Source organism: Marmota marmota, unplaced genomic scaffold, assembly GCF_001458135.2.
Source record: "Marmota marmota marmota unplaced genomic scaffold, marMar, whole genome shotgun sequence".
Lineage (NCBI taxonomy): Eukaryota > Metazoa > Chordata > Mammalia > Rodentia > Sciuridae > Marmota > Marmota marmota.
The window spans coordinates 22,702,657-22,726,157 of record NW_026000142.1 but is presented as its reverse complement, the minus strand read 5'-3'; the positions used below and the strand labels follow the sequence as shown (position 1 = coordinate 22,726,157).

The 23,501-nt window shown below is 42.9% G+C and overlaps 1 protein-coding gene and 1 long non-coding RNA gene across 2 annotated transcripts in view; one reads left to right on the top strand and one right to left on the bottom strand.

Moving 5' to 3' along the window:
- Lamb1 (laminin subunit beta 1) overlaps positions 1–23,501 on the bottom strand; it is a 68,161-nt gene that overhangs the window by 16,241 nt on the left and 28,419 nt on the right. The window contains exons 13-23 of the mRNA XM_015488333.2: positions 19,945–20,080; positions 18,671–18,829; positions 17,349–17,476; positions 16,987–17,110; positions 15,841–16,042; positions 14,916–15,059; positions 14,455–14,686; positions 11,591–11,754; positions 10,308–10,532; positions 8,900–9,114; positions 8,027–8,123 (exon numbers count right to left, since the gene is read on the bottom strand). Coding sequence (XP_015343819.1) covers positions 8,027–8,123; positions 8,900–9,114; positions 10,308–10,532; positions 11,591–11,754; positions 14,455–14,686; positions 14,916–15,059; positions 15,841–16,042; positions 16,987–17,110; positions 17,349–17,476; positions 18,671–18,829; positions 19,945–20,080 — 1,826 coding nt within the window. The remainder of the gene's footprint in view (positions 1–8,026; positions 8,124–8,899; positions 9,115–10,307; positions 10,533–11,590; positions 11,755–14,454; positions 14,687–14,915; positions 15,060–15,840; positions 16,043–16,986; positions 17,111–17,348; positions 17,477–18,670; positions 18,830–19,944; positions 20,081–23,501) is intronic.
- Positions 180–21,851, top strand: LOC125611381. The gene is made up of 3 exons (XR_007341566.1): positions 180–308; positions 1,892–1,897; positions 21,574–21,851. It is a non-coding gene; the product is annotated as an uncharacterized LOC125611381 (long non-coding RNA).

Below are 23,501 nucleotides of genomic sequence, written 5' to 3'. Positions count from 1 at the left end.
TAGCTGCAATTTGCCTCTGCCAGACTCTCTACTGGAACATCTTCCAGGAACAGTTATATTGACATTCCTGAGAGGGGCCTGCAATACCTCCAATCTTCTCATACAATTTGCCTGACCCTCACCTCACAACATCCTGCCTTGTGTTGCTAGTTTACCTTATATTGTCTTTGCCAACTACACACCAAATTCTTGAGCAACAAATCCAGCACCATGATGAAGAATGAAAGCTGGGAACCAGGTGCAGTGGCACAGGCTGTTATCCCAGCAACTTGGGAGGCTGAGGCAGGAGGATTGCAAGTTTGATGCCAGTGAGACTCTGTCTCAAAATAAAAAGAAAGGACTGGGTATGTAGTTCAGTGGCAAAGCACCCCAGGGCTCAATCCCTAGTACAAAACGAAACAAACAAATAAACAAACAAAAAAACTCTTATGGAATCCTGAGTAATTAGGAAACTGAATCATGGCTTCCACATCTGTAAGAGGAGCTAATGATTTTACTTACCTTATATGATTGCTTTTAGAATAAAAATAACTTAATTCTAAAGTGCTTAGAAGAGCATCTTATTAGAAAGCACTCAAAAAAAGTTAGTTTTTAGTATCACTTTCTGTGACTAATGATCTCTTGCCCAGTGTTCCCTGATTACATTTCCACTGGATTAAAAAAAAAAAAAAGTAGTCATGATCATAGGCTTATTTACCAGTAATTTGAATGTTAGACTACTCCAGTCCTTAACTTTTATGATTACAAAATATACTTTTCTTGGTGCCTTAGGTTTTCAAAATTAAACTTTGGGGTTTCAAAATTAAAACTTGGGTTTTTTTTTTTTTAACATTTTTTTTTTCAAACACCTTAGGCATGGTTCATTCTTTCCTAATTTTGGAAGGTACTCATACTGAATCAGGAAATAGCTTAAGCTAGTTATGGATAATTTTAATTGTGATTCCTATACCCTTTATTCTGTATGTTCCTTGAAAAAAGAGTTCCATGGTCAAGGCCCATATGGGAGATTCTATATCCTCCTCTTGAAGATTAAGAGCATATTTCACACTGATATACAACAAAAAAATTCAGTAAATTAAAGATCCAGAGGAGTTCTGTAGGAAAAATAAACAAACAAACAAAAAACACCTGTTTTTATATTTTTTACCCAGCTGTATCTCAAACTCATTCATTGGATTGATTGTTTTTTAGTGAAATACCTTGTGACATCTCAGAAAAACAATGAGAAAGGCACTACTTTCAATTTCTTAGATGAAGAGAATAGGGGGAACTTAGATAATGCTACACCTGAAAGGCTTATGTTATTTAAATTTTAAGAATTGAGTTTCCATATCATTTTGGTAAATCCAGTTGTCTTTGAGAAAACTTGGTTACCTGTGTGGCTTACACCAAAATCACCTGGAGGGATTATGAAACTTATGGCTTCCTGTTCCCTCACGCCATGCTCTGTCTGATTCAGGAGGTCTGTGTGGGGCCCAACAACTTAATATTCTACAAGGTCCCAGGAGATGCTGCTTTTGAGTGTCACTAGACCTGACTTTAAGTATTGACCTTGTCATTTTTGCAGCTGTTTCTACCTTCTCTTGCATGTTTGAGAGAGAGAGAAAGAGTGTGTGTGTGTGTGTGTGTGTGTGTGTGTGTGTGTGAACACATTCTAAAGGGTGGAGGCACAACCATGACTTTATCAGTTCACAATGAGGATTTATACACAAGTATAAGGGCCTATGTGACAGAGGGATAAGCGATGCCACCCATAATAAACAAACCCACTTCACTTCTGTCCCATAAGCCCCAGAGGTATCCCTATGAATAGCCCCAAGAACCATCTACCAGAGCCCACTTATCCCACTCCTCCCCTAGGCTTCAGGCAACTGAGGCATATGCTACACAGGCTTTAGTTTGCTCAGAAAATTATTTTTTCCCTACAGCTCATGCAAAGGTACATGTTAGTTCAATCTTGCATAGGATTTTACTGGGTTCACAACTTGGGCAAGGGATGCAGGCCTACGTTGAATTTATTTAACACTTTTCTAATAGGAATTTTTTCACCTATTGCATTGCTAAGGGCCTATCTTGCTCTCATTCTGTCACAAGTATCTTTGAGGGAAAAACACTGGGCTGACACTGTAGGCTCAAAAGACTGATAAAACTTCCCTCCTTATCTGGTCATGGGGATGCAATTTGGGTTCCATGGGGCTTCAAATCTCTCCAAAAGACAACCTAGCCAAACAGACCAACATTCCTTTCCTCCAGCCGAGGAGCTGATCATCACTGAAAAAGTCAGTCCTGTACTCTTAAAGAATACAAAACAACCATTTTAGATACATCAGGTTTTAATTTCAAACTGAAGCTGGGAAATGGTTATACTCCTGTGAACATGTGCCTCCTTCCTGGCTTCCTGAATTTCCAAAATGGCTTCTCTTGGAGTCCCATAGGAGATGAGCACCAGATGACCCACATGTGTGACCTTGTCAAAAGACCTTCCGCCCACCCCAGATGTTTTAGTGATACTCACATAGCTGGAGCAGAAAGGTTGGGTCACACCTGACAATTTAAAACTTCACGGATGCTAACATTATGAAGGAAATTCAAAGGTCATCTCTCACACCCACCAGGATCTAAACAGTGATAAACCAACTGTGCAAGCTGTGGCTGATGCGCTCCAGCAGCCTTCTATGAGAAAGGGTGTGCCTGGAGCACAGCGCTGCTTTAGGAAGTGATATTATTTGGCAGAGAACCAAGAACTTTCTCGTGGAAAGAGAGTATATACAGAAAAAGTTATTGCTTGATCTTTAACATGAACAAATCATGAAGATCAAGAATAGCATTTCAAAAATGAGAAAATTATTATTATTTTTTAAATTTTTTTTAGGTGTAGTTGGACACAATGCTTTTATTTTTTATTTATTTATTTTTATGTGGTGCTGAGGATCGAACCCAGGGCCTTGCACGTGCTAGGCAAGCGCTCTACCGCTGAGCTATAGCCCCAGGCCCAAGAATTAACAAGCCCCAAGAATTCCATTTTCATCTACAAATAAATTCTCTGTTCTGTGGTCAGGAGGTATCCTCTGTGTTTACTAAGTTTTCTTATTTAAAACAATCCCTAAGAGGTAGGTACTATTGCACCAATTTAGAAGATATTGAGGCCCAGCGGAAAACATGTGCAAGTCAGTGTCGGAATGGAAACCTGCTTTCCTCATACCCTTCCCTCTGCTCCTCCAGACCTGATTTCACCATTGAGCAAAGTCTACCCTCAGGGACTGTCATTAGAGGCTTTTCACAATTGTGAAACCAAATCTTCCAAGACTCCAGCTAACTCTTTTTCCTATAGGTACTTCCTATGGCTTTGTCACTACATAACGTCCTTATCGTCCTTCAGCTAGGACAGTAATTTCTAAATACCAGCTACCAACAAGGAGCCACTAAGCCTGTGGAAAGAGCAGGATTGGGTGCACAGGCATGGCCTCAGAGCCCTCCTCTGCCCTCACTGAGGAACGTCTTCAGTCAAGCCTCAACCTGAGTCTGAGATTAGTCAACTATGACAGGGAGGTTAGACTTGCCCCCAAAGGTGGCTGCTGCAAGAATAAAATGAAGACTGATATCGCATGTGTGAAAATGCTCAACATTGAGCAGATTCTCTGTAAATGCCCAATAAAGGTAACTTTTTCCTTGAGACCTTTTCTAATGACGTCAATTCCCACTGATCTTGCCCTGACAACTGAAAAGATTTGTTCTACCCTTTTCCTGCTTTCTGTGCTCCATTTCCCCAAATAGCCTGCAAGCACCTCCTATTGAGGCGAGAGACCTGTTCACTCACCAATGCTGGGCTCATTATCCACCTTTCTGTTGGACACTTAAATTTGCCTTGGGACAGAGAAAGTGCTACATCTGAAGTATCAGATGACAGATTATCTGCTGCCACCAGCTTTGCTTTTTAAGTAAAGTGGATCTCTAGGATTTGCAGCAAGACTAAAAGGTTAGCTGATGTTTTACCTGGACACTTCCATTTCACTAAAAGAAACACTTGAATACTTTGTATATCTTATATGTGGTTTTCTATTTTCTGACATCCGTTCCTACCCCTTCCCTTTTTTGGCCTCCGTACTATAACTTCAATTTTGGAATGAAAGTGGGAGGATGACTATGATTTCACCTACAGAAACTGGCTGCCTGACTAGTCCAGGAGTTGTAAACTTTTTACATAAAGATTCATAGAGTGACCATTTGAGGTTTTGCTGGCCATTCTGTCCGTCATGACTATTCAACTCTGGCACTGCAGCACAAGCAGCCACAGAGAAGATACAAACACGCAGCCTCCAAGCTTCCGTTCCCAGTGTGGGCAGTGGCCTGCGTGAGGTCCCTGCCTACAGTCTGCCCACTTTTAGTCTAGCTCCCCACTTCCAGGGACCCACATTCTGTTATTAGGATTAGATAAGACGTGTCTTCACTCGCCTATCAACAGAATCTGTAGTTCTCCAAAGACTCAAAGTCCGATTTCCTGAAGCACAATGGAAATAAAGAAAAAAAAAAGGGGTGGGGGGTGATTGTAGAAGAAATTCTAACCTGAGAAAAGAATTCAGGCATTCTGAAGATGACTGTGTGGGCAAAGGAATGCACCATTTTTCTACTGGAGAAATGTGAAATAAGAAACAAACATGATGGGGAAAAACGGCCACTGCCCAGGGCCTCTCACCTGTGCCACAGTTGCCTTCCTTCCTCTGGGTTTAGAGACACTGGCCTTTTCTAAGAGCCAAGGCCCCAAATGGAAACCGTACCCTCCCTTTGCAATCTATGAATCAATAGAACGATTCCTTATGTGACCCTTTAGCTTCTGGGGGGCACAATGCAGAGCTCCAGGCTGAACTTTCCTCTAGCATGTTCTGCAGTGGGTGGATGAGATTCTCTCTCCATCCCAACACAGTGGTGGGCTTGTTCAGACTTGGCACCATCAGCCAAGAGCCCCAACTTGCTGGGACAATAGGAACATTCAACAATTTTTATGTTGGAGGCTCAACTCATTTGTCTTTTACATAACTACATTTTTTTTTCCATAAGGAGAATACTTAGCTATGACCTAAGTCTTTCTATAAGCTTATTGTTTGCAAGATGGCACCAGAAAGTCTAAATTTGTGCCCTCCAACAAACCATTTCAACTGAAAACATATTTGGCAATTAATTACATAATTCAAGAAAAGAGTATGTTCTTTCCCCATGGTCCCATCTAATTTTAGATAACACTTCTTTGTTGATCTTTGGACCCAGTTCCTTGAGTTCTGTTACTCCCATTTCCAATGCATAGCACTGCAAATAAAACCCTGAGCCCAGTCTGCTTCTTACTGGCCCTGTGATCACTGGACCATATTGGGTCTAGCTCCCATTTCCTTCCAGTGTGCACAGGCCCTGTGGTTGGCAATGAATCACCCATTATGAATTCAATTCTCACTCTCTCTAGATGCTTTCTAGGTTTTGAGTCTCCTCTGCAGGATATCAAAGGCATTTGGGACCCAAATATTCTTGCCTGAGAGCCTGCCTTAAGCACTGTGGGACATTTGTCATTCTTGGCTTCTGAACACCAAGCACCTATGGCAACCGCCCCATCATAGTGATAACCCAAATGCTCCCCTTCCCCAAAATTTCCAAATGTCTCACCCTAGCCCAGTCAATGTGGACACAAAGAAGGACATCGTGGACCTTAACACACAAAAAGATACGACAACATCTTATAACCCTGAATTGCTCAAGTTAGCAATGAGGTTAGGTATTTTACACTTAGATTTTAACACTTTGAGAAAAGGGGCTTTCTGGTTCCCATTTAGAAAAAAATCCTGAAGATGAGATTGGAAAAGTGTCATAATTTAATAAGAACGTAAGGACAGAATGGAACTCCTATATCTAGAACCTGCCAATACCTCTAGGGTATTTTCCCTTGAATCTGTGTACTATCTCCAAATGTCTTGCAACCAACTTTTTACTGGTTGGGGTTTTTAGTCAGCTTTATTTGTTGCTATTACCAAAAACCTAATAAGAACAATTAGAAAGGAAAAGTTTATTTGGAGCTCATGATTTCAGAGGTCTTAATCCAGATCTGGTCGATTCTACTGCTCTGAGTCTGGGTTGAGGTAGAACATCACGGTGGAAGTGTGGTAGAGAAAAGCGGCTCAGGAGATGCTCAGGAAGCAGAAAAGAGACTAAGATCAGCTAACCAGGGACAAAGGAGATACCCCAAAGACTCCTCCAGCCACACCCTACCAGCCTATAGTTACACCCAGTTAATCAAGTGGATTAAAGCACTGATTAGGCTAAGGATCTCATAACCCAATCATTTCACCTCTGAACTTTCTTGCATTATCTCACACCAGACCTTCTGGGAGACACCTCATATCTAAACCATAATAGGGATAGGCTGAATGAATGGGAAGACTCAGATTATAATAAAAGGATAATGAAAATGCAAAGAACTGAGGTTGGATTTTTAAAAAACAAATTCTGCATGCTTTATTTTAAAAATTATAAATGTAAAATCATAGAAAGAAGATTAGAAATATTCATGGCAAACCGAGTAAAGGGAGGAAAGTGCTGGGTGGCAGAGATGAGCAGGGGCTTGGTGTTCCCCTAACACAGAAGGAGTGTTTGACCTGAACCCAGGCAGCCTGGCTCCAGGACTCAAGCTCTGGGCTATGGGATTCTCCACCTGCCTGGCTCCCTGTTGCCCCCGAGCTGCTGGGATACCACTGCGCAACAGGAAAGTCCTAAAGCTAGATGATGTTTGTGGTTTCTTCCTTAACTAAAGTCTGATCACCTTAAAAAGGAAATACCCAAGGGAGATGCTGAAAGGCATATACATGTCCAGTTTCAATACATTCTTAAATGAACCACTTTTCCTTGCAGAAAACTTGGTTTGGGTTGTGTATTACGTGTTTGTTTTTCCTGCTTATCAGTTTCCTATGTAATAAGCTGACTTTTCTTCTAGATAAAATGAACAAAGAAGTTGGTGAACTCCAATGCTACGAATCTCATTCTTCACGAAGTTTCTAAAACACAATTTAAATTTTGACCCAAACAAGCTGATGTGGGGGTCCATAAGCCACAATGTCTCTGACAGAATTAGAGGCAAAAGTTTAAAGAAAGGATAAAAGGGTAAGGGGTAAAGTTCTGACTACTCCATGAACAATTCTCTGATTGACTCAGCTCTTGAGTATAAGGCTTTTCATGCCAATAGAGCAAAAGGTCAGAGAGCTTTGGCAGTCAAGGCTGTTTTGCCAATGACACAGGCTGATAGAATCAGGGTCTAAGCAAAGACAGAGCCATTCTGTGGAAAAGAATCAAGCCCTTGGGGCACTATAAGATTGAGGAATTCAACAGACAGTGACCAGGGCCCTGCAGAAACTGGGGTTTAATTTCTAGAGATATCTTTCAGCAACTGGTCCACTGACTGTCAATATCTTCTAAGTGAGAAAATCTGAGCTCATTAGAACCAACATCTGGACTGACAGTGATGAATGAAAGAGTATTTGTTTATTGACACAACAAACATCACCCACTCTGTGAAACAAACCTTAATCAAAGATGTCTTCACAAATCCTTCTAGCTAAGTCTCAGCTTAAGAACAAATCATATGAATTTGCTTTGGTGTTGTCCACTGTTTGAAGTTTTCCTGCAGTTAAGGAACATAGTTCCTAAATTTCTGGCCTTTTAAAAGGAGATATTTTAAGAGTTGCTCACTCAGGATCTGTTATTTCTTGTTCTCATCCAAAAAAGATGAGGTTATCCAAAAGAGAAAAAGATCATTTTTAAAATTTAGAGTCCAACAGGGAACTTACTACATGGTGTGTGCAACAAAGAAAATATGCCAAAGAGCACACAAACTATAGAAAATATCTAGTTATAAATTTTAAAAAGGGAAGAAAAATTAGGAACAGAAGAATAGCAAAGAGTTGAAATGGTTTATTAAAATGTTGCCATAAATGCTTGTAGAGCCTGCTCCTACTATTACCATCAACGTTAACAGCAGAATACTGCACCTCACCTCGGCATTCCACGTCGGGATCTCCCCAGAAGAGCTCCTGACACTCGCTGCAGGTACGGCCTCCAAATCCTGGCATGCACTGGCACTGCCCTGTGAACTGCGTCCAGAACATAGATCATGGTTCAAGTGGCTTCAGGGCAGAAGCTAATTGTCACTCTTCACCCCTAGTTGCCAGGTAGGAATGGACTGAGCTGTCTACCTGAGAAGACCTGCACATGCTGACTGAGAGGCTTGTCCCTCCAGCTTTGGTGCCAGCACTTTTTATCTGCTCTCCTGCAACAGTGTTTAAGCAGGGCCACAGCATGATACAATTGATTTACACCTTTCCTCATTCTTTTTTTTTTTTTTTTCATTTTTTTCTGAAAGGTTTTGCTAAGTTGCTGAGGCTGTCCTCAAACTTGTGATCCTTCTGCCTCAGCCTCCAGTCATCAGCTCCCTTCCTGTTTATCCTCCCAGATCAACATTAATCTTAGGCTATCTGACTCACATGACTTAGCAGCATGTCACTCAGCCTGTGTGAGTAAACAATACCACTCTTTACAATGCTGGGTATGGCTATTCGGTTCCTTTGAAACTAAGAAAAAAAAGTCTGATTTGGGGGCCAGACAAGGAAAGGGGCCCACTCTGGCCCACTCAGGTGAGTCTACATCTGCAGTGGGGCACTAAAATGAAATGCTATGGATGCATCAGATGAGGACGCTGCAGAATTATGTCACCTTAGCCAAGAAGGGGGACAAGTAAGGGCTGATAGCCCGCTCATGCAGTGCCTGCCAACTTCTGTATTGGCCTTTTAATAATTGGGGCAAAGCCATCTAATGGTCTAGTTGTCACCTAGGCTCATCCAATCCTCACTCCTCTGCCACAGCCCCTTACCTCATTACAAGATGGTCCGAAGGAATGTGCAGAATTACAGTCACATGGGTCACACCCAGTCCCACTGGCCAGCTGCCAGGTATTGGGCGCACAGCGGTCACAGTTCTGCCCGATCACATTAGGAAGACACAAGCACTGACCAGTGGCTTTGTCACACTGACAGTCAGACCCATTACAGTGCTCCTGCACAGTGCCCAGGTAATTGCAGACACACTCTGAAAAAGAACAGCATTGATCAGCTTTACCTGTGGTTACACTCACACACACACAGGCATGCAGAAGCTGGATACAGCTCATCAGCTAAGGTTTTCCCTCTCCAGATCTCAGTCTTGACAGGCAAGAAGGAAAGGAGGCGATTAAAAAAAAAAAAATCTAAAATTACTGTTCTTTGGAAGTTGTTATGATATACTACATCATTCTGACATTTCTCAGGCAAATGACATATTTGCACAATACACAATGACAGATTTTTGCCTAGGAGTATTTTCCAGATATACAAATCTAATAAGCTGCTGGTGAAACATTTTAAAATTGAAGATTTAATTGGAAATTTAAAAAGATATATGCCTGCGGGAATAGAGATATCCAAAAACTTCAAATTCTTGGCAAGAAAACGCAATAATGAACATGTCAGAAAGAATAGGTAGAAAGAAGCCCTTTAAGCTAGTAAGGCTTGAAGGAATCTGGTCCTGCTGGTCCCCACATTCCACACAGGTTTCTATAGACCAACAGTGGCCTGGGGGCTTTGAGCAGCAGAGAAGGCTCTAACTGATCTCTTGATAAGAGAGAAAAAAAATGTGAAAGATTTTAGAAATGTTACTCCTTTTCACTAAGCTGGAGGGCTCTGCTCCATCAATGACTCTGGAAAAGGTGTGGCCTACAGTGGTATTTAGAATCTCCAAGTCCCATTTGGTCAGCAAGTTCCTAGGTAGAAGACGACACCCACACACTCTTTGTGTGCCATTTATCATGGTCACACCCAGTTTTCCGTTTTGGTTTTCTCTCCCTGACACTGAGCCATATCTTGAGACTCCACAACTTGCCAGAAAATGCTGTAATGCTAAAAAACAATTCGGTCTCATCCTTGTTTTAGGGATTTAACTCAGGGGCACTCAACCACTGAACCACATCCCCAGCCCTATTGTGTATTTTATTTAGAGATGAGGTCTCACTGAATTGCTCAGCACATTGCTGTTGCTGAGGCTGGCTCTGAACTTGCGATCCTCCTGCCTCAGCCTCTCAAGTCGCTGGGATTACAGGTGTGTGCCACTGCACCCGGCTCAGTCTCATCTTTTTTATTAAAACTGAAAATATAACCTTTCTGAACTAACGATACAAACAACCCCCTGATGATTAAGAGAAAGGTGACAATCATTTCAACCAAGGGCAAAGAGAATGTAAATCTTACTTCTACAGTCCTGCCGGAGGGCATCGCCATAGTACCCAAATCGGCAGAACTGGCAATGGTCCCCTTCCGTGTGGTACAGGCACTTGAGACACCTTCCAGTCTCCTTGTCACAAGCTTCTGGGTCTGTTGTGTCAATGTTGTGGTGACACTGGCAAGGCTGACAGGACCCCCCAACATCAGAGGGATTGCCAAAGTATCCTGAGGCACAGTCTTCACATCTGGAGCCTAGTGAGCAAAAACAAACAAAAACAGAAACAAAAATACAAGACTATCAGCTTGACTAAAAAGCCAGATCACAGTCCGCTGATATTCCTGCCTAGAGAGCCAACCTGGCTGCTTCGTCTTCACTGTGGTATTGACAGAGCCTAAGACCACTACATCGGGCTTCTTAGCTGCAAGGGGAGGGAAGTATTCTGTGGCCTTGGAGGCCACAGCAGGGCAAGACAGTTGTAAGACTCTTAGCACATGGGACTTTAGCTTCTCATTATACAGGGGTCGAGCGGGCCAGGAGCTAGACAGAGATGGACACTGTAAAGGGTAACTCGATATTAAACTCCTACCCCAAGAATTATATAAACTGAAAAATCACTGTACTTTCTGAAGCAACCTGAAAAATGGGATCCTTGATGATGACCAATTTTCCTATGAAATCCTTGAATCCCAGGCTTATGTGAACCACACAAAAGCATAGCTAGTATTGAAGTAGAGGTTTTGATAATGAAATAAGAAGGAGCTTATTCTCAGAACCAGCTAAATTCACTAAGTATGAACAGACAATGTGATTTTAATAATCAGTGAGGAAAATGTTCAGCTCTGACCAACACAGCTATCTGCCAGTTTCCTAGATGATATTCTTTTCATCCTTCTGCCACCATTTGGCCACCTCACTGCTTTGAGACAGTTTGGCTAGGAGTCAGACAAGGGAAGAGAGAAACTGAAACTAATCTTCCTACTGTTTAAGAACACAAAAATGTTTCACAGGGTTTTGTGTGGATTTGAATGAACTTGATATCCTCACCTCATATAGCCACTTGCTCACAGCTTCCCAGGGGAAGAGTTTCCCATGTGCAGTTGATAACATTATTATCTTAGAGACTCAAGAATTAACTCTACCCACATGCCAAGTATGAAAATAGAAGGATCTTTCCAATTCCCTTAACTTTTACTTAAGGATTGTAAAAGTGACCTTAACTAACTCACCCTTCATCTCCTTCTCCTCAACAATGAACTCAAAGACTACTCTTTCCTCCCTCTTTGCCTCCTAAAGTCGGTACATGACTTACCAATGTACCCAGGATCACAAACACAGGCAAGCTGTAGAGTCACAGGATCTTGGTAACAGCTCCTAGCAAACTGGCGTCCACTGCCGGGACCATCTGGGCAAGGACAAGGGCGGCAGTGATCTCCTGACCCAATGATGGGGTCACCATAGTAACCAGCCAAGCACCTGCAGGAGTCACAAGAGAGAGTGAGCCATGATCCAGTTTTAAGAAACCTGTTCCAAGAAAAGTCTTAGAAACTGTGTTCTGCTTGAGGACATCTTCCCCCATTCCCCATGTTTCCACATGGAGAACTTTCCATTGAAGCACTGGTTTTTCAAACTTTTACCACAACTGGGATCCCATGGAGGACCTGTTAAAACATAGCTGGGCTCCTCTCCTCAAGCTTCTGACTCAATAGGTCCCAGGTGGTGCTGATGCTACTGATGTGGGCACCACAGTTGGAGGACTACTATCATTAGGATGATACCGTCATCTCACATGGCCACTTGCTCACAGCTCCTCAGATAAAGGGTTCCCCATGTACCCTTATTTGTCCCATAAGCTACCCGCCTGCCCCAAGTGTTGGGTTCTGCTCCCTCTTTTCCCTAAGGAGTCAGTCTTTGTGGACATGATTTGTGCACCATGCCGGGGAGGAATGGAATGTTAGCAACCACACGTCTGATCCAGCTTTTATCAGTAAGAAAGTGGACAGGGATGCTCTGCAACTGTGTGACTTCGGAGTCCATGTCTCACACGGTGGCAACTTGGTCAGCAATGAGGGAGGCCATTTATTAACTCCCAAATTCAGCAGGTCCAATCCTCTCAACTTATAGACCAGGGGTCGATGGAGCCCGGATGATTTGCCAAGCTTATATACCTTGTTAGATAATGAGCTATTATTTCAATTGCTGACTTTCAACAAGAGATTCTTTTACTGTGTCATGCAAATATCTTCAAGATAAATCCATCCATCCTAGTTATAGGAAACTGAATACTTGAACTCACCCAAAGTTATAAAGCAAGTTAGAAGCAGAGCTGGGCCATGATTTCCAATTCAGTGTGTTTTCTCTGTTTTGTTTTAGGGTGCTGGGGATAGAACCCAGGGCCTCACGTATGCCAGGCAAGTGCTCTACCAAGGACTGAGCCACAACCCCTGCCTATTTTTCAGCTTTTTTGGAGGTAGAGGTAACATATTTTTAAAGTGGGGGGAAAAAGAGAGAATTAATTTCCTGTTCTGAGAAAATTAATCATATATTTGATTAGATGCAGAAATAATACATGAACATACTCCTTAATTATGTGCTAGGTGCTGGGAAATTCATAGTGATGAAGCAATTTTGTACAATGGTATCTGAGGAAATTTCTGGAACTTTTCTAAGTAAAATAAAACATAAGACGTCATGACAAATAGAATGTTCATTTCCTGCCCTGCCCCTTACTTCCTCCCCTCAAGAACAAATCTAGCATATACAGTTTTAAATTTGTGGGATTGAAATTTTGATCATCTGGGAATAAGAAAAAGGAGGATGAAAAATTGGCTTAAACTAGAAGGCAGAAGGGTTGTCCTCCAAACCCAGGGCTAAAAATCTTTTCTCCCACATCACTTCCTATTCTTTTTTAAAAAAAATTAAAAACAAAACAAAACAAAAAAACCATTTACCAATAAAATCCCAAAGATAGTTGCAAATATCAACCAGTCTATTCTCAGCCGATGCTCTTTCAACATTCTCGAGTGTCTCATTTTGAATCAGCACTGTGGGTAAACCACCTTTGTTGCTTACTTCTGTTCCCTACCCTCCTCTCTTCTGGTTAATCTTATTTTTTCATCTATCTCTTTCTCATACTAATTCTCCATCTCCCTCTGGACAATCAACAAAGAAAAATCTAGGGCAGAAAACAAAAGATGACAGCGATATATTAATTTCCTACTTTCATCTCTGTGTAACTCTTCCCTTGTGTTCTTTTTACAGCACAATTTTGTGATGACTTTGATTCAAATTCTTAAATTCCACTTTAGCATCAGGCCAAGAGTCATGTGTTTGCTTCATGAATGGTTTTAAATGCCTTAATTTAACCACATATTCAGTTTTCACTAAACATTTTTCATCTGATAAGCAACTAGCACCAAATGAAGCACCTGCTGAAGTCTTACAAGTGACAATATTTATAGACAGATATTAGAAGAAAATTTATGGACATGGAAAGGTGGAAACTATAATCCCCACCAAGAGCAGTTTCTAACAGTAAGGCTGCATTTCTGAATTAGTCATGAAAGGATATGTCAGTGTGTAATTTTTCACAGACTATTTTTATCTATTGAACTAAATTGTTAATGTCAATGGAGGTACATTTTATGTCTACTCTTCCGAGTGCTTTGCATTCATAATAATTTCTCAATTAACACTTGCTAGAACAGTTCTGCTTGTGCACATTTTATATGTCTCCTGGAAACTGGGATTGCATAAAATGTTTTGAAAAACAAAGCTACTTAAAATGACTAATCCCATTTGGATTTGGTTTCTCCTTTGACCCAAATTAGGCACTAACATTTCACAACTCCCATCTGAGGCCAGAATGTGCCGAGACAGAGACATGATGTCTTCACAGACCTATTGGTGAGCTCTAAAATGACTCCATGAGGGGAGATTCATGGTAGTTTTGTTCTCTGCCACATCCCCAGCAACAGGCCACTGCCTGGCACATACAAGTTATAAACTACATTTGTGCTGCATAAACGAATGAGCTCCTAGGAAATACCAAGGTGGTAAGAAATGAATGAGCCACATGGAGCCCAGCAGAGATGAAGTCTGTGATTTGTCTAAGAAAATATTTGCTCAGCCAAGGACAACATCACTCTTGTCTTACAAGAGGCGGCGTGCACATACCTCTCACAGTTGTGGCCTGTGGTGTAGTCCTGGCAGCCCAAGCACTCCCCGGTCACTGAGTCACAGTCATCGGCATGCCCGTTGCACTGGCAGGGCTGGCAACTTGGAAAGCCCCAGTACCCAGGTAAACACTGGTCACACTGCCGAGCATACACCCCGTGGAAACAGTGGCACTGGCCAGTGATCGCATCGCAGAAGGCATTGACGGATCCTTGAGGGTGGCAGTCACAAGCTGCAGAAGGAGGCCAACGAGGAAATGCCTTGAGAAACTCACTGAATAATACAGAGACATGTCAGAGCACCCTTTTAAAAATTAGCAAACTTGTCTCCAAATCCAAATGTTCGTGGGCTCATGTGATCAGCTTCAGCACTGCCTTCTGGAGGGATGGAACACCTCCCCCACCCCACCCCGACACTGTGTTGTTCATCTGAACACCTAACAGGGCTTCTCATACACCTACGTTTGCATCCGCTGGGGCCAAAGCCAAAGGTTCCGGGCGCACACCTGTCACAGGTTCTTCCAACCACGTTTGGCCGACACTGGCACTGGCCTCCACTGGGGTCACACACAGAACTCAAGGAGCCCTGAGGGTCACATTCGCAAGCTGCAGGGTGGAGACAGGCCAGAATCTATGACATAAGGAGCAGCACCTCACACCCGCCTCTGAGCTGGCCCACCTCCTCTCTGCTGGCCCACCCTGGTCCTGGCTCTTACTACTTTGGCTTATTCAGAATCCCAGTTTCAAACAGGATCATTCCTATGCCAAGTGGGAGAGAAGAAATAGGGCAGAGAGGACAGATCAAACCAGTTTTTCTAGGCAGACAGTCATTCCGGCTTTTTGCCTGGTCTTCAGAGCTCAAATATCACAGGACTTAGACCTTTCTCTGACCTTTCACAGAAAAACAAATTTCTGTTATTTGATGCTCCTCTGACTCCACCCAACTCCTCTCTCTACCTATGGACATGCTATATCCTCAGGGATTTTTCCCTAGTCACCTGCTGTTCATATATTTCTTAAACACTGATTCCATCTTCAGTGGTGCTCAGTTATCTATTAATTTTGGGTTGAGCCTAGGGGCACTTTACCACTGAGCTATATCCCCAGCCCTTTTTTATTTTTTCCAACAGGGTCTTGCTAAATTGGTGAACCGGGTCTCCACTTGTGATCCTCCTGCCGCAGCCTCCAGGCTTGCTGGGATTATAGGTGAACCACGCCTAGAGCTTGATTACCAAAATATTACTTAAAATGAACACAAAACCTCATACAGACAACATCTCCTTCGTTTAAACCCGGAACCACAGGGTCTGCACTCCAGTGCACCTCTGACGCCAAGCACACTCAGAGCAGGAAGCAGCACCTGCCCCAGCTGCCAGGCTACACCTACCCAGGCCCATTTGATGTAACAGGGCGGAAATGCTAAAGATGATGTTTCTGCAGACATCAGTCATTGGTGTCTTCACAACACTTCTGCTGTTCTCCAGACACCGGTATCTCTGAAAGGTTTCCCAGATACTATTGGTGACCCCATCTCCTGAGCCTCCCGTGGTGAAAATGTCCAGCGATTTACAATAAGGCATGAGAACAAGCTGCAAAGGAATGAAAACAGCAAAAAAATCCTGATGGCTGTGTCCACATCGTCAGTTAAAACAAGTAAACAGATAAAACCCCCAAGGCCTCTCTGCTTCCTGAACAGAAGAAAATCTGACTCATTAAGTGAAATCCTTCCTAGTCTTGAAACTTCTGGCCAGGAAAAGCTTATATATACTTTACATAGTATGATTGTTTTTGAAATGCTATTGTTTAAGGCAGTTCCTATTTTGGGAGAAAAGCAGTTTAAGTAGATCTTTTCCATTGGGTAGAATTTTATAAGCAAGGTGAACTTGGAAGGGAGAAAGAATAATCTGCTTTACTTCTCCATGGACGCTCCTCCAGGAAGCATTTGGGCACTTTTTTAAAATTTTGGTACTGGGAATTGAACCCAGGGTGCTTCTGTACAATATACATATTTTTAAACATTCACTTTTTTAAAAAAATAACTTTATTTTTATGTGGTGCTGAGGATCAAATCCAGTGTCTCACACATGCTAGGCAATTGCTCTACCACTGAGCTACAACTGCAGCCCCCTTTTTTATATTTTATTTATATGTATGTGTTTTATATTTTATATTTTGCTAAGTTCTTTAAGGTTTGCTAAGTTGCTGATGCTGGCTTTGAACTTGTGATCCTCCTGCCTCAGCCTCCCGAGCTACTGGGATTATAGGCATGTGCCACTGCACCTGGCATTTGAGCTCTTTTTTGTGTGTTTGATAATGGGGATTGAACTCAGATGAACACTACATCCCAAGCCTTTTTTATTTTCCATTTTGAGACAAGGTCTTGCTAAGTTGCCCAGACTGGCCTTGAACTTGAGATCCTCCTGCCTCCTTCTATTAAGTAGCTGGGATTATGGTGTGCACCATGGCATCTGGCTCAGTTGGGTACTTTTTGCCCAGGCTTTCCTGCATGTGTCAAAGGCGACCTGGCACTTACCGAGTCAATAAGCGTGTAGGGGCTCTCCACGTCAGTATCAGAGGAAGTGTACTGGGGTAGCTCCAGCCTCACCGTGTAGTTCATACCCTTCTCAAAGCACACGGGGCGGGGAAGGACAACATATCTGCCCACAGACAAGAGAAGACAACAAACAGCCCATAAGTATCCAAAAAACAAAAAATAAAAATTAGAATGAAAAATGAAAGCTCTATAGTGACAATTCCAGAGGAAGCAAGTCCATAGTCAATGTCTGGCTCTGAAACAGTAACTACTACTTACAACAGACTAGACAAAAAAAAAAATTTTTTTTTTTTGTTAATTTTAGTTAGTTCTGTGGAGCTGCAAACCTCTGTCACACTGACCTTGAGCCTGGCGATAATGACACCACCTGGTTGTCATCATCAGGAACAGTGTTACCACATCGGCTGCTGGTTGGAATCTTCCCAGGTCGCTGCACTGTGATGACAGCTTTTTCCCAGTGATCGGGAAGCTAGAATATGAAACAAACAAAGAGAGGACCATCTGCATTAGCCCAGGGCTGCCTGTCTGTTCTCTCCAAATCGATCATTTGCCAAGTTTAAATGAAAAACACAGATCCTCCCTCTTTCCCATTTCCTCTGCTATTGCCCCAGTTCCAGCCCCAATCCCTTTTCTCTAAATGCTGAAACACCTCTTGAAGGCCCTCCCTGCCTCTTCCCAGTGTCCCTTATGGCCTACTTTCAAGCCCAAATGATGAGGATCCCCTGCTCAGAACCCTTCAAGCTTCCTGTGACTATGTAGCCCACCTTCCTCACCGATCCTGGCATCTTCCTAACAGCATCTCCAGCCATATCTTCCATCTAACCCAGAGGAACAATTCCCAGAAATCTTGCTTCTTTACTCATGATATTCCTTTCTTCCTTTGTATTAGTTTATAAAAATTCCACCCAAACATTAAGGCTGAGATCCAGCTTTTTTTTGCGGGGGTGGGTGGTACTAGGGATTAAACTCAGGGGGCACTCGACAATGGAGCCACATCCCCAGCCCTATTTTGTATTTCATTTAGAGACAGGGTCTCACTGAGTTGCTTAGGGCCTCACTTTTGCTGAGGGTGGCTTTGAACTCACGATCCTCCTGCCTCAGCCTCCCGAGCTGCTGGGATTACAGGCATGCTCCACTGCACCCAGCTAGATCCAATTCTTTATGACACATTTTGGCAGCCTCTGGCTCAGCCCAGTTGGTGTCACTCCCTCCATCTTTTAGCCCCATTCTCACCTCTGTTGTCACACTGTCACCTCCAGCCCTTTACTACAGTGAGCGAAATGTGTCTACCTTTGGGCAGCCAGGCCTATGGGGTCTCCTCAATTCAGCCAGGTTAAGCACCTTACTAAATGAAACTGGATTCAAGAAAAATAGACATTTTAGGGTATTCACTGTCATTCACTGGTAGGGTGCTTGCCCACCATGTGTGAGGCCCTGGGTTTGATCCCCATCACCATTAAAAGAAAAAAAAAAAAAACTTTAAAAGAAAAATATACATTTTAACTTTTATGAAGGAGGTTAGCAAAAAATCAGAGGCTGATCTGTACCAAAACAAACCGCAGATTTCACAGAAACTTGAAGTCCCCATTAAAAGTTCTGTTTTCCACCAACACCCCCACTCCGCCTGCCTCCCCGCCCACACTCCAATGGGGTGGTTCCTCACCTGTGGCTCATAGCGAATTAGGATGTCATACTCCATGGAATATGGTATGTTGTCAATGAAGAACTCCAAATAAGCCCCCTCGGGCACTCGGACAAAGCCAGCTCCAGTCCAGGATGGAATCCGGTCTGGGATATGCTGCCGTTCCACCACACTGACTCCCTGGGAAACAAGGGGAACAGTGCTATGCTTCATATGCAGTGGAATTCAATTTCACTTCACAGCCAAAGAAATCCAAAGCCACCCAAAGATTCAAAACCATGACTCTCATATCTGTTCTTCAGACACAAATTTCCCAGTAGGTTGTATAGAGTTTTTGATATATAAGCAGGTAATTGGTTTCTTTTTAGTTTTGTGGTTGGAAGTCTTGGGACATTGGGGATGGAACTCAAAATGACAAGCAAGTCTAGGAGGGATGGAGTCATCTTCAGAGTCTCCACAAGGCTAGTCAGTCCAATGTCTAATGGAGTTATTTCTGTCTCATTGGCATTAGGTTCAGGCTCTAAGTACAAGGAAATAAACTCGATATGCTGATGAGCACTTGCTAATTATTAAGTCATTTTTGATGTCCTGTTCACAAGGTTATTAGATAATACCTGTGGTTCGTCATCTCCAAAGGTGGCCACCATCAATTCTTTTATTCCCCTATCTGTAAGGAGCTTTAACCATCAAGAGACACAAACTACATTATCCTCTATGAGACTTAGTTGGCTGTGTGACCAATAGGATGTCAGGAAATGATATTCTGGGACTTCTGAGTCCAGGCTTCAAGAGATCTGGCAGCTTCTGCTTCCTCCTTCCTAGAAGCCAGAGGCCAGGTGAAGAAGTCTCGCTGCCCTCACCCTACCAAGCTAGCAGGAAGCTCAAGAGACCTGCTTGGAGAGGTCATGTGGATAAAAATGCCCAGCCAGACTCCAACTGCTTCAGCCATTTCAGCTGAAGTCTAGACATACATTTTAAGTATATATGATGTCAGATATAATTTTGGAGCACACAAAGAGAGAAGAATGGAGGAAGACTTTTTCTTACAAAGACAAATTTCTTAAACACACCAGCCAAAAGCCTTATTAGTGAATGCTCCAAAGTCTTATTTGTGAATGACAGACTGACTCAGCTTTAAATTTAGACTGTTTTCAATAAGGCATGTCCACACCCATATTTTGTGCTGACAAAAGCTACAAAAATGCTTCTTCAATGGCCTCTATGAAGAGCACGTTTACACCATAACCCCCCTTATAATGCTGCTTTGCCAACCTGCCATGCACCCCTCTACTTACAGGCCCCAAACTGGCTTCCTCTGCTTCATAGAGGTAGTGATCCAAGGTGGTAAAGTAGTACCCAGATTCCACCCCGTCACACTGCCTTCCGATCATGTGAGTTCGACAGGAGCACTGGCCGGACTCCGCAGAGCAACTGCAGGGAGGAAGAGCAGGTCAGCTGTGTTGGCCATACACATGAATTGGTTCACTGGAAGCTGTTCTGTATTTGCCATTAAACATTACAGCGGGTAAGAGGTTTATGTAGAATTTTATTTCCTTCACAAAACAAAAATATGTGAGGGAAAAAATAATGCCTGTGAATGAGTCCCAAACTCTAAAGCATGACAATGAAACCTCTTTTCAGTTTTACCTCTCTTTCTTTCTTCACTTATGCTCCACCCATGTAGAGATTTTCTATAGACATCACACACTTTCTTGCTTTGGTATCTTTTCTGTTTTGCTTATATCCAACTGTGAGCTCTTTCCTGAGCCTCAGACCCAAATATCCAACTCCCTGAAGGACACCTCCAACTTGAATATCCCAGAGGCACCCCACATGAAAGGGTCCAAAATGGCAACACTCAATCCCTCCCGTGTTTTCTACTGGGGTGAAGGCACTCTTGCTCCCCCCTATCCCCACTGAGTCAACTAAGTTGGAAATTTAGAAGGTATTCTACAGATTACTTCTTCATATACAAATAAGAACAAAATTCTGTGACCTTACCTCTTTGCATCTTATGTCTGTCTTCTTCTTTTCTACTGATCATGCTATACTTTGCTTCTCTTTCCCAAACAACAAAGGCAATAAGTCGAACTGGAATCCTCATTGCCAGGTTTGGAACTTATCAACCAAGTCACATCACAGTGGCTTGGGAAGGTGCACTCTGCACCTCTCCAGCCTCATCTCTCCCACCATACTCAACTACTTGCAGTTTCTCGAATGCACTACGTGATTCAAGTCTCCTTCCCTTTGCTTATGCTGTTCCTCCAGCCTGAAGGTTCCTTTCCCCTTAATCCCTAGCAAAGATCCACGTGTCTTTTAAAAATTCAACTACAAACCACCTTTGCAGTGGTATTTCCTGATCACCAGCCCCCATTCCATAAAATGAATTTCCTCCATAAAACGAACTTCCTCTCATGTCATCACCTCCTTAAGGGAGGAACAATGTCTCTTTTACTCCTGTATCTTCAACATCTACAACAAAGCTCGTCAGAGTAGTAATTCACTAAACTGAAGCACTGGGTCTTCAAATCTCCAGTTTCCAGAGCCTCATTCAACTCCTATCCCTTTCTCCATGTTCTATTTCATTCCCTCCACCATTCTCAAGTGGTGATTTCTGAGGTTTTAATTGTTCCTTAACTATATTGTTCTTAAGACATGTTGCTTTCTTCCTTATAGCATATTACTGACAGATTTCTCTAATCCCTTATTTCTCTGACTCCTTGAGGATCTGAACAGGGCCTTACCTTAGTTTCCCCATCACAACTGGAGCCTAAAACCCAAATTACATGCATCCATATTTACTCCATTAAAATTTAATCTGTGCTAAGTGCAATATTGCATGCCTGTAATCCCAGCTACTTGGGAGGAAGAGTTAGGAGGATCACAAGTTCAAAGCCAGGCTCAGCAATTTAGGGAGGCTCTAGGTAACTTAGTGAGACCTTGTCTCAAAATAAAATATAAAAAGTGCTGGGGATGTGGCTTGGTGGTTAAGTACCCCTCCGTTCAATCCCCAGGACAAAAAAAAAAAAAGTTAAGCTGTGGTTTGAAATTGTTACTAAAGTAACCCATTCTCAGAGATCCTTTTTTTTTTTTTTTTTTTGTCATCCCAAAGTTCACCCGAAATCAATTATCACAGGAATCTGTAACATTCAGAGGCTTGTTTAAAATGTCCCAAATGGCTGTCACAATTCAGAAGAAGACCTCTTCCTACATGTCATGTCACTATCCCACAGAAACAGGAATCCTTAACACCCTATGGCCAGTTCCCAGGGGAGGAAAGCCTGTTCCCATTAGGAACCAGCGCTCTTGGCACAGGCTGCCACCAACAGCCATTTTTCAGAAATTCAGCCATCAGACATTACATCATATGGACAAAAGAAATCCTCTTTTCCTCCCCCGCAGATGTTTACCAAGGAAACAAATGACCAAAACACGAACCACTAAAGAAGAAAACAACTAGATCCTTCAGGAGCAATCACAAGAGACAGGAAATGGAGGCAAGGATGAAGAGGCCCGGCAAACTCCCAGGCTGCCTTCCATGAGGCACAGCTCCCAGTGAGGCAACTCCAGGAGACTCAAATTTGCCTCAAACTGCCCTGCCATTGCACATCTTGGTGACTTTGTGACAGATGTGAATCACCATCTCTGATGAGCAGGGCTCTAGGTCACAATGACTGCTTCAGTGAGCTCCTTCTTGTGGCTCTACCTGCCCCTACAGCTCCTGGAACCCCGACTCTGCTGTGCTTGTTTCTGTATTTCCAGCCACAGGTGAGACATTGCCATGGTTTGCCCAACTGCCCTCTGCACTAATTCATCTTGTCCCAAACTGTCCTTCGCTTTTCACACCAACTTCTTAATCTCACCTCTACTACTTCTGTCAGCAGAGTTTAAATTTTTCTGTTGGTGCAGGTCAGATATAACCTTCTCTTTTCTTTATCCCAATATTCAAACCTTATTTCAAATCATCTCTCAACCTAGCAGCCTCTTCCTGTTGTCACTGTGACTGTCTTAGCCTGTTTACTGTAGCAGTTTCTTAAACTGACTTCTCAACTCTTCTCCATCTTCTGCTTGGTTTGTCCAGTCAACCACCACCCAACCTGCCTTCCGGTGGCACTGTTTTCATCTTTTCACAAAACCCACAGTTGTTTCCCTGGATCTTATTATCTCAAGTTGTGAAGCCTCTGCCTGCCTTTCTGCAGCTTCCACACCCCAGTCACTGAAAACAACTGCTTCTCTTTCCAGGACCCGTGCTTAGCTTTCAGAGGAGCCATACTCTTCAACAAATATTTACTGAGCAAATATTGGCCTTCGAAGCTGTGCTTCCTGGCACCAATACCCTCACATTGTCAACTTTCTGAACCAATCCTTAAACTTCCTTGGTAAGTCCATTCTCCCTCATTCAATGATATGCAGAAAGAGAAATGAGGCAGATAGGGATGCACGTCCTAAGGAATTTATAGTCTAACTGGGGAGATAAACAATAAAGTAATTAACCAATGTAGTAAGAACTCTGCAGAACCACCAGCAAAGTACTCTGGGTATGGAGGAAGATACAGTTCATCCAACTGAGGAGACTGAAGAGGCTTCAGGAAAGCTGTGGCACCGAAACTTGAAAAGGATTTTTGATAATAGTGGGGTGTGGGTGCAGACTATAATCCCAGTGAGTCCAGAGGCTGAGGCAAAAGGAGTGCAAGTTCAAAGCCAGCCTCAGGAACTTACAGGCCCTGTCTCAAAATAAATAATCCAAAAATGGGCTAGGGATGTGGCTTAGTGGTAAAGCACCACTGGGTTCAATCCCTGGTACCAAAAAAAAGGATTTTTGACAGGTTGACATGGGGGGAGAGGTAGGTAT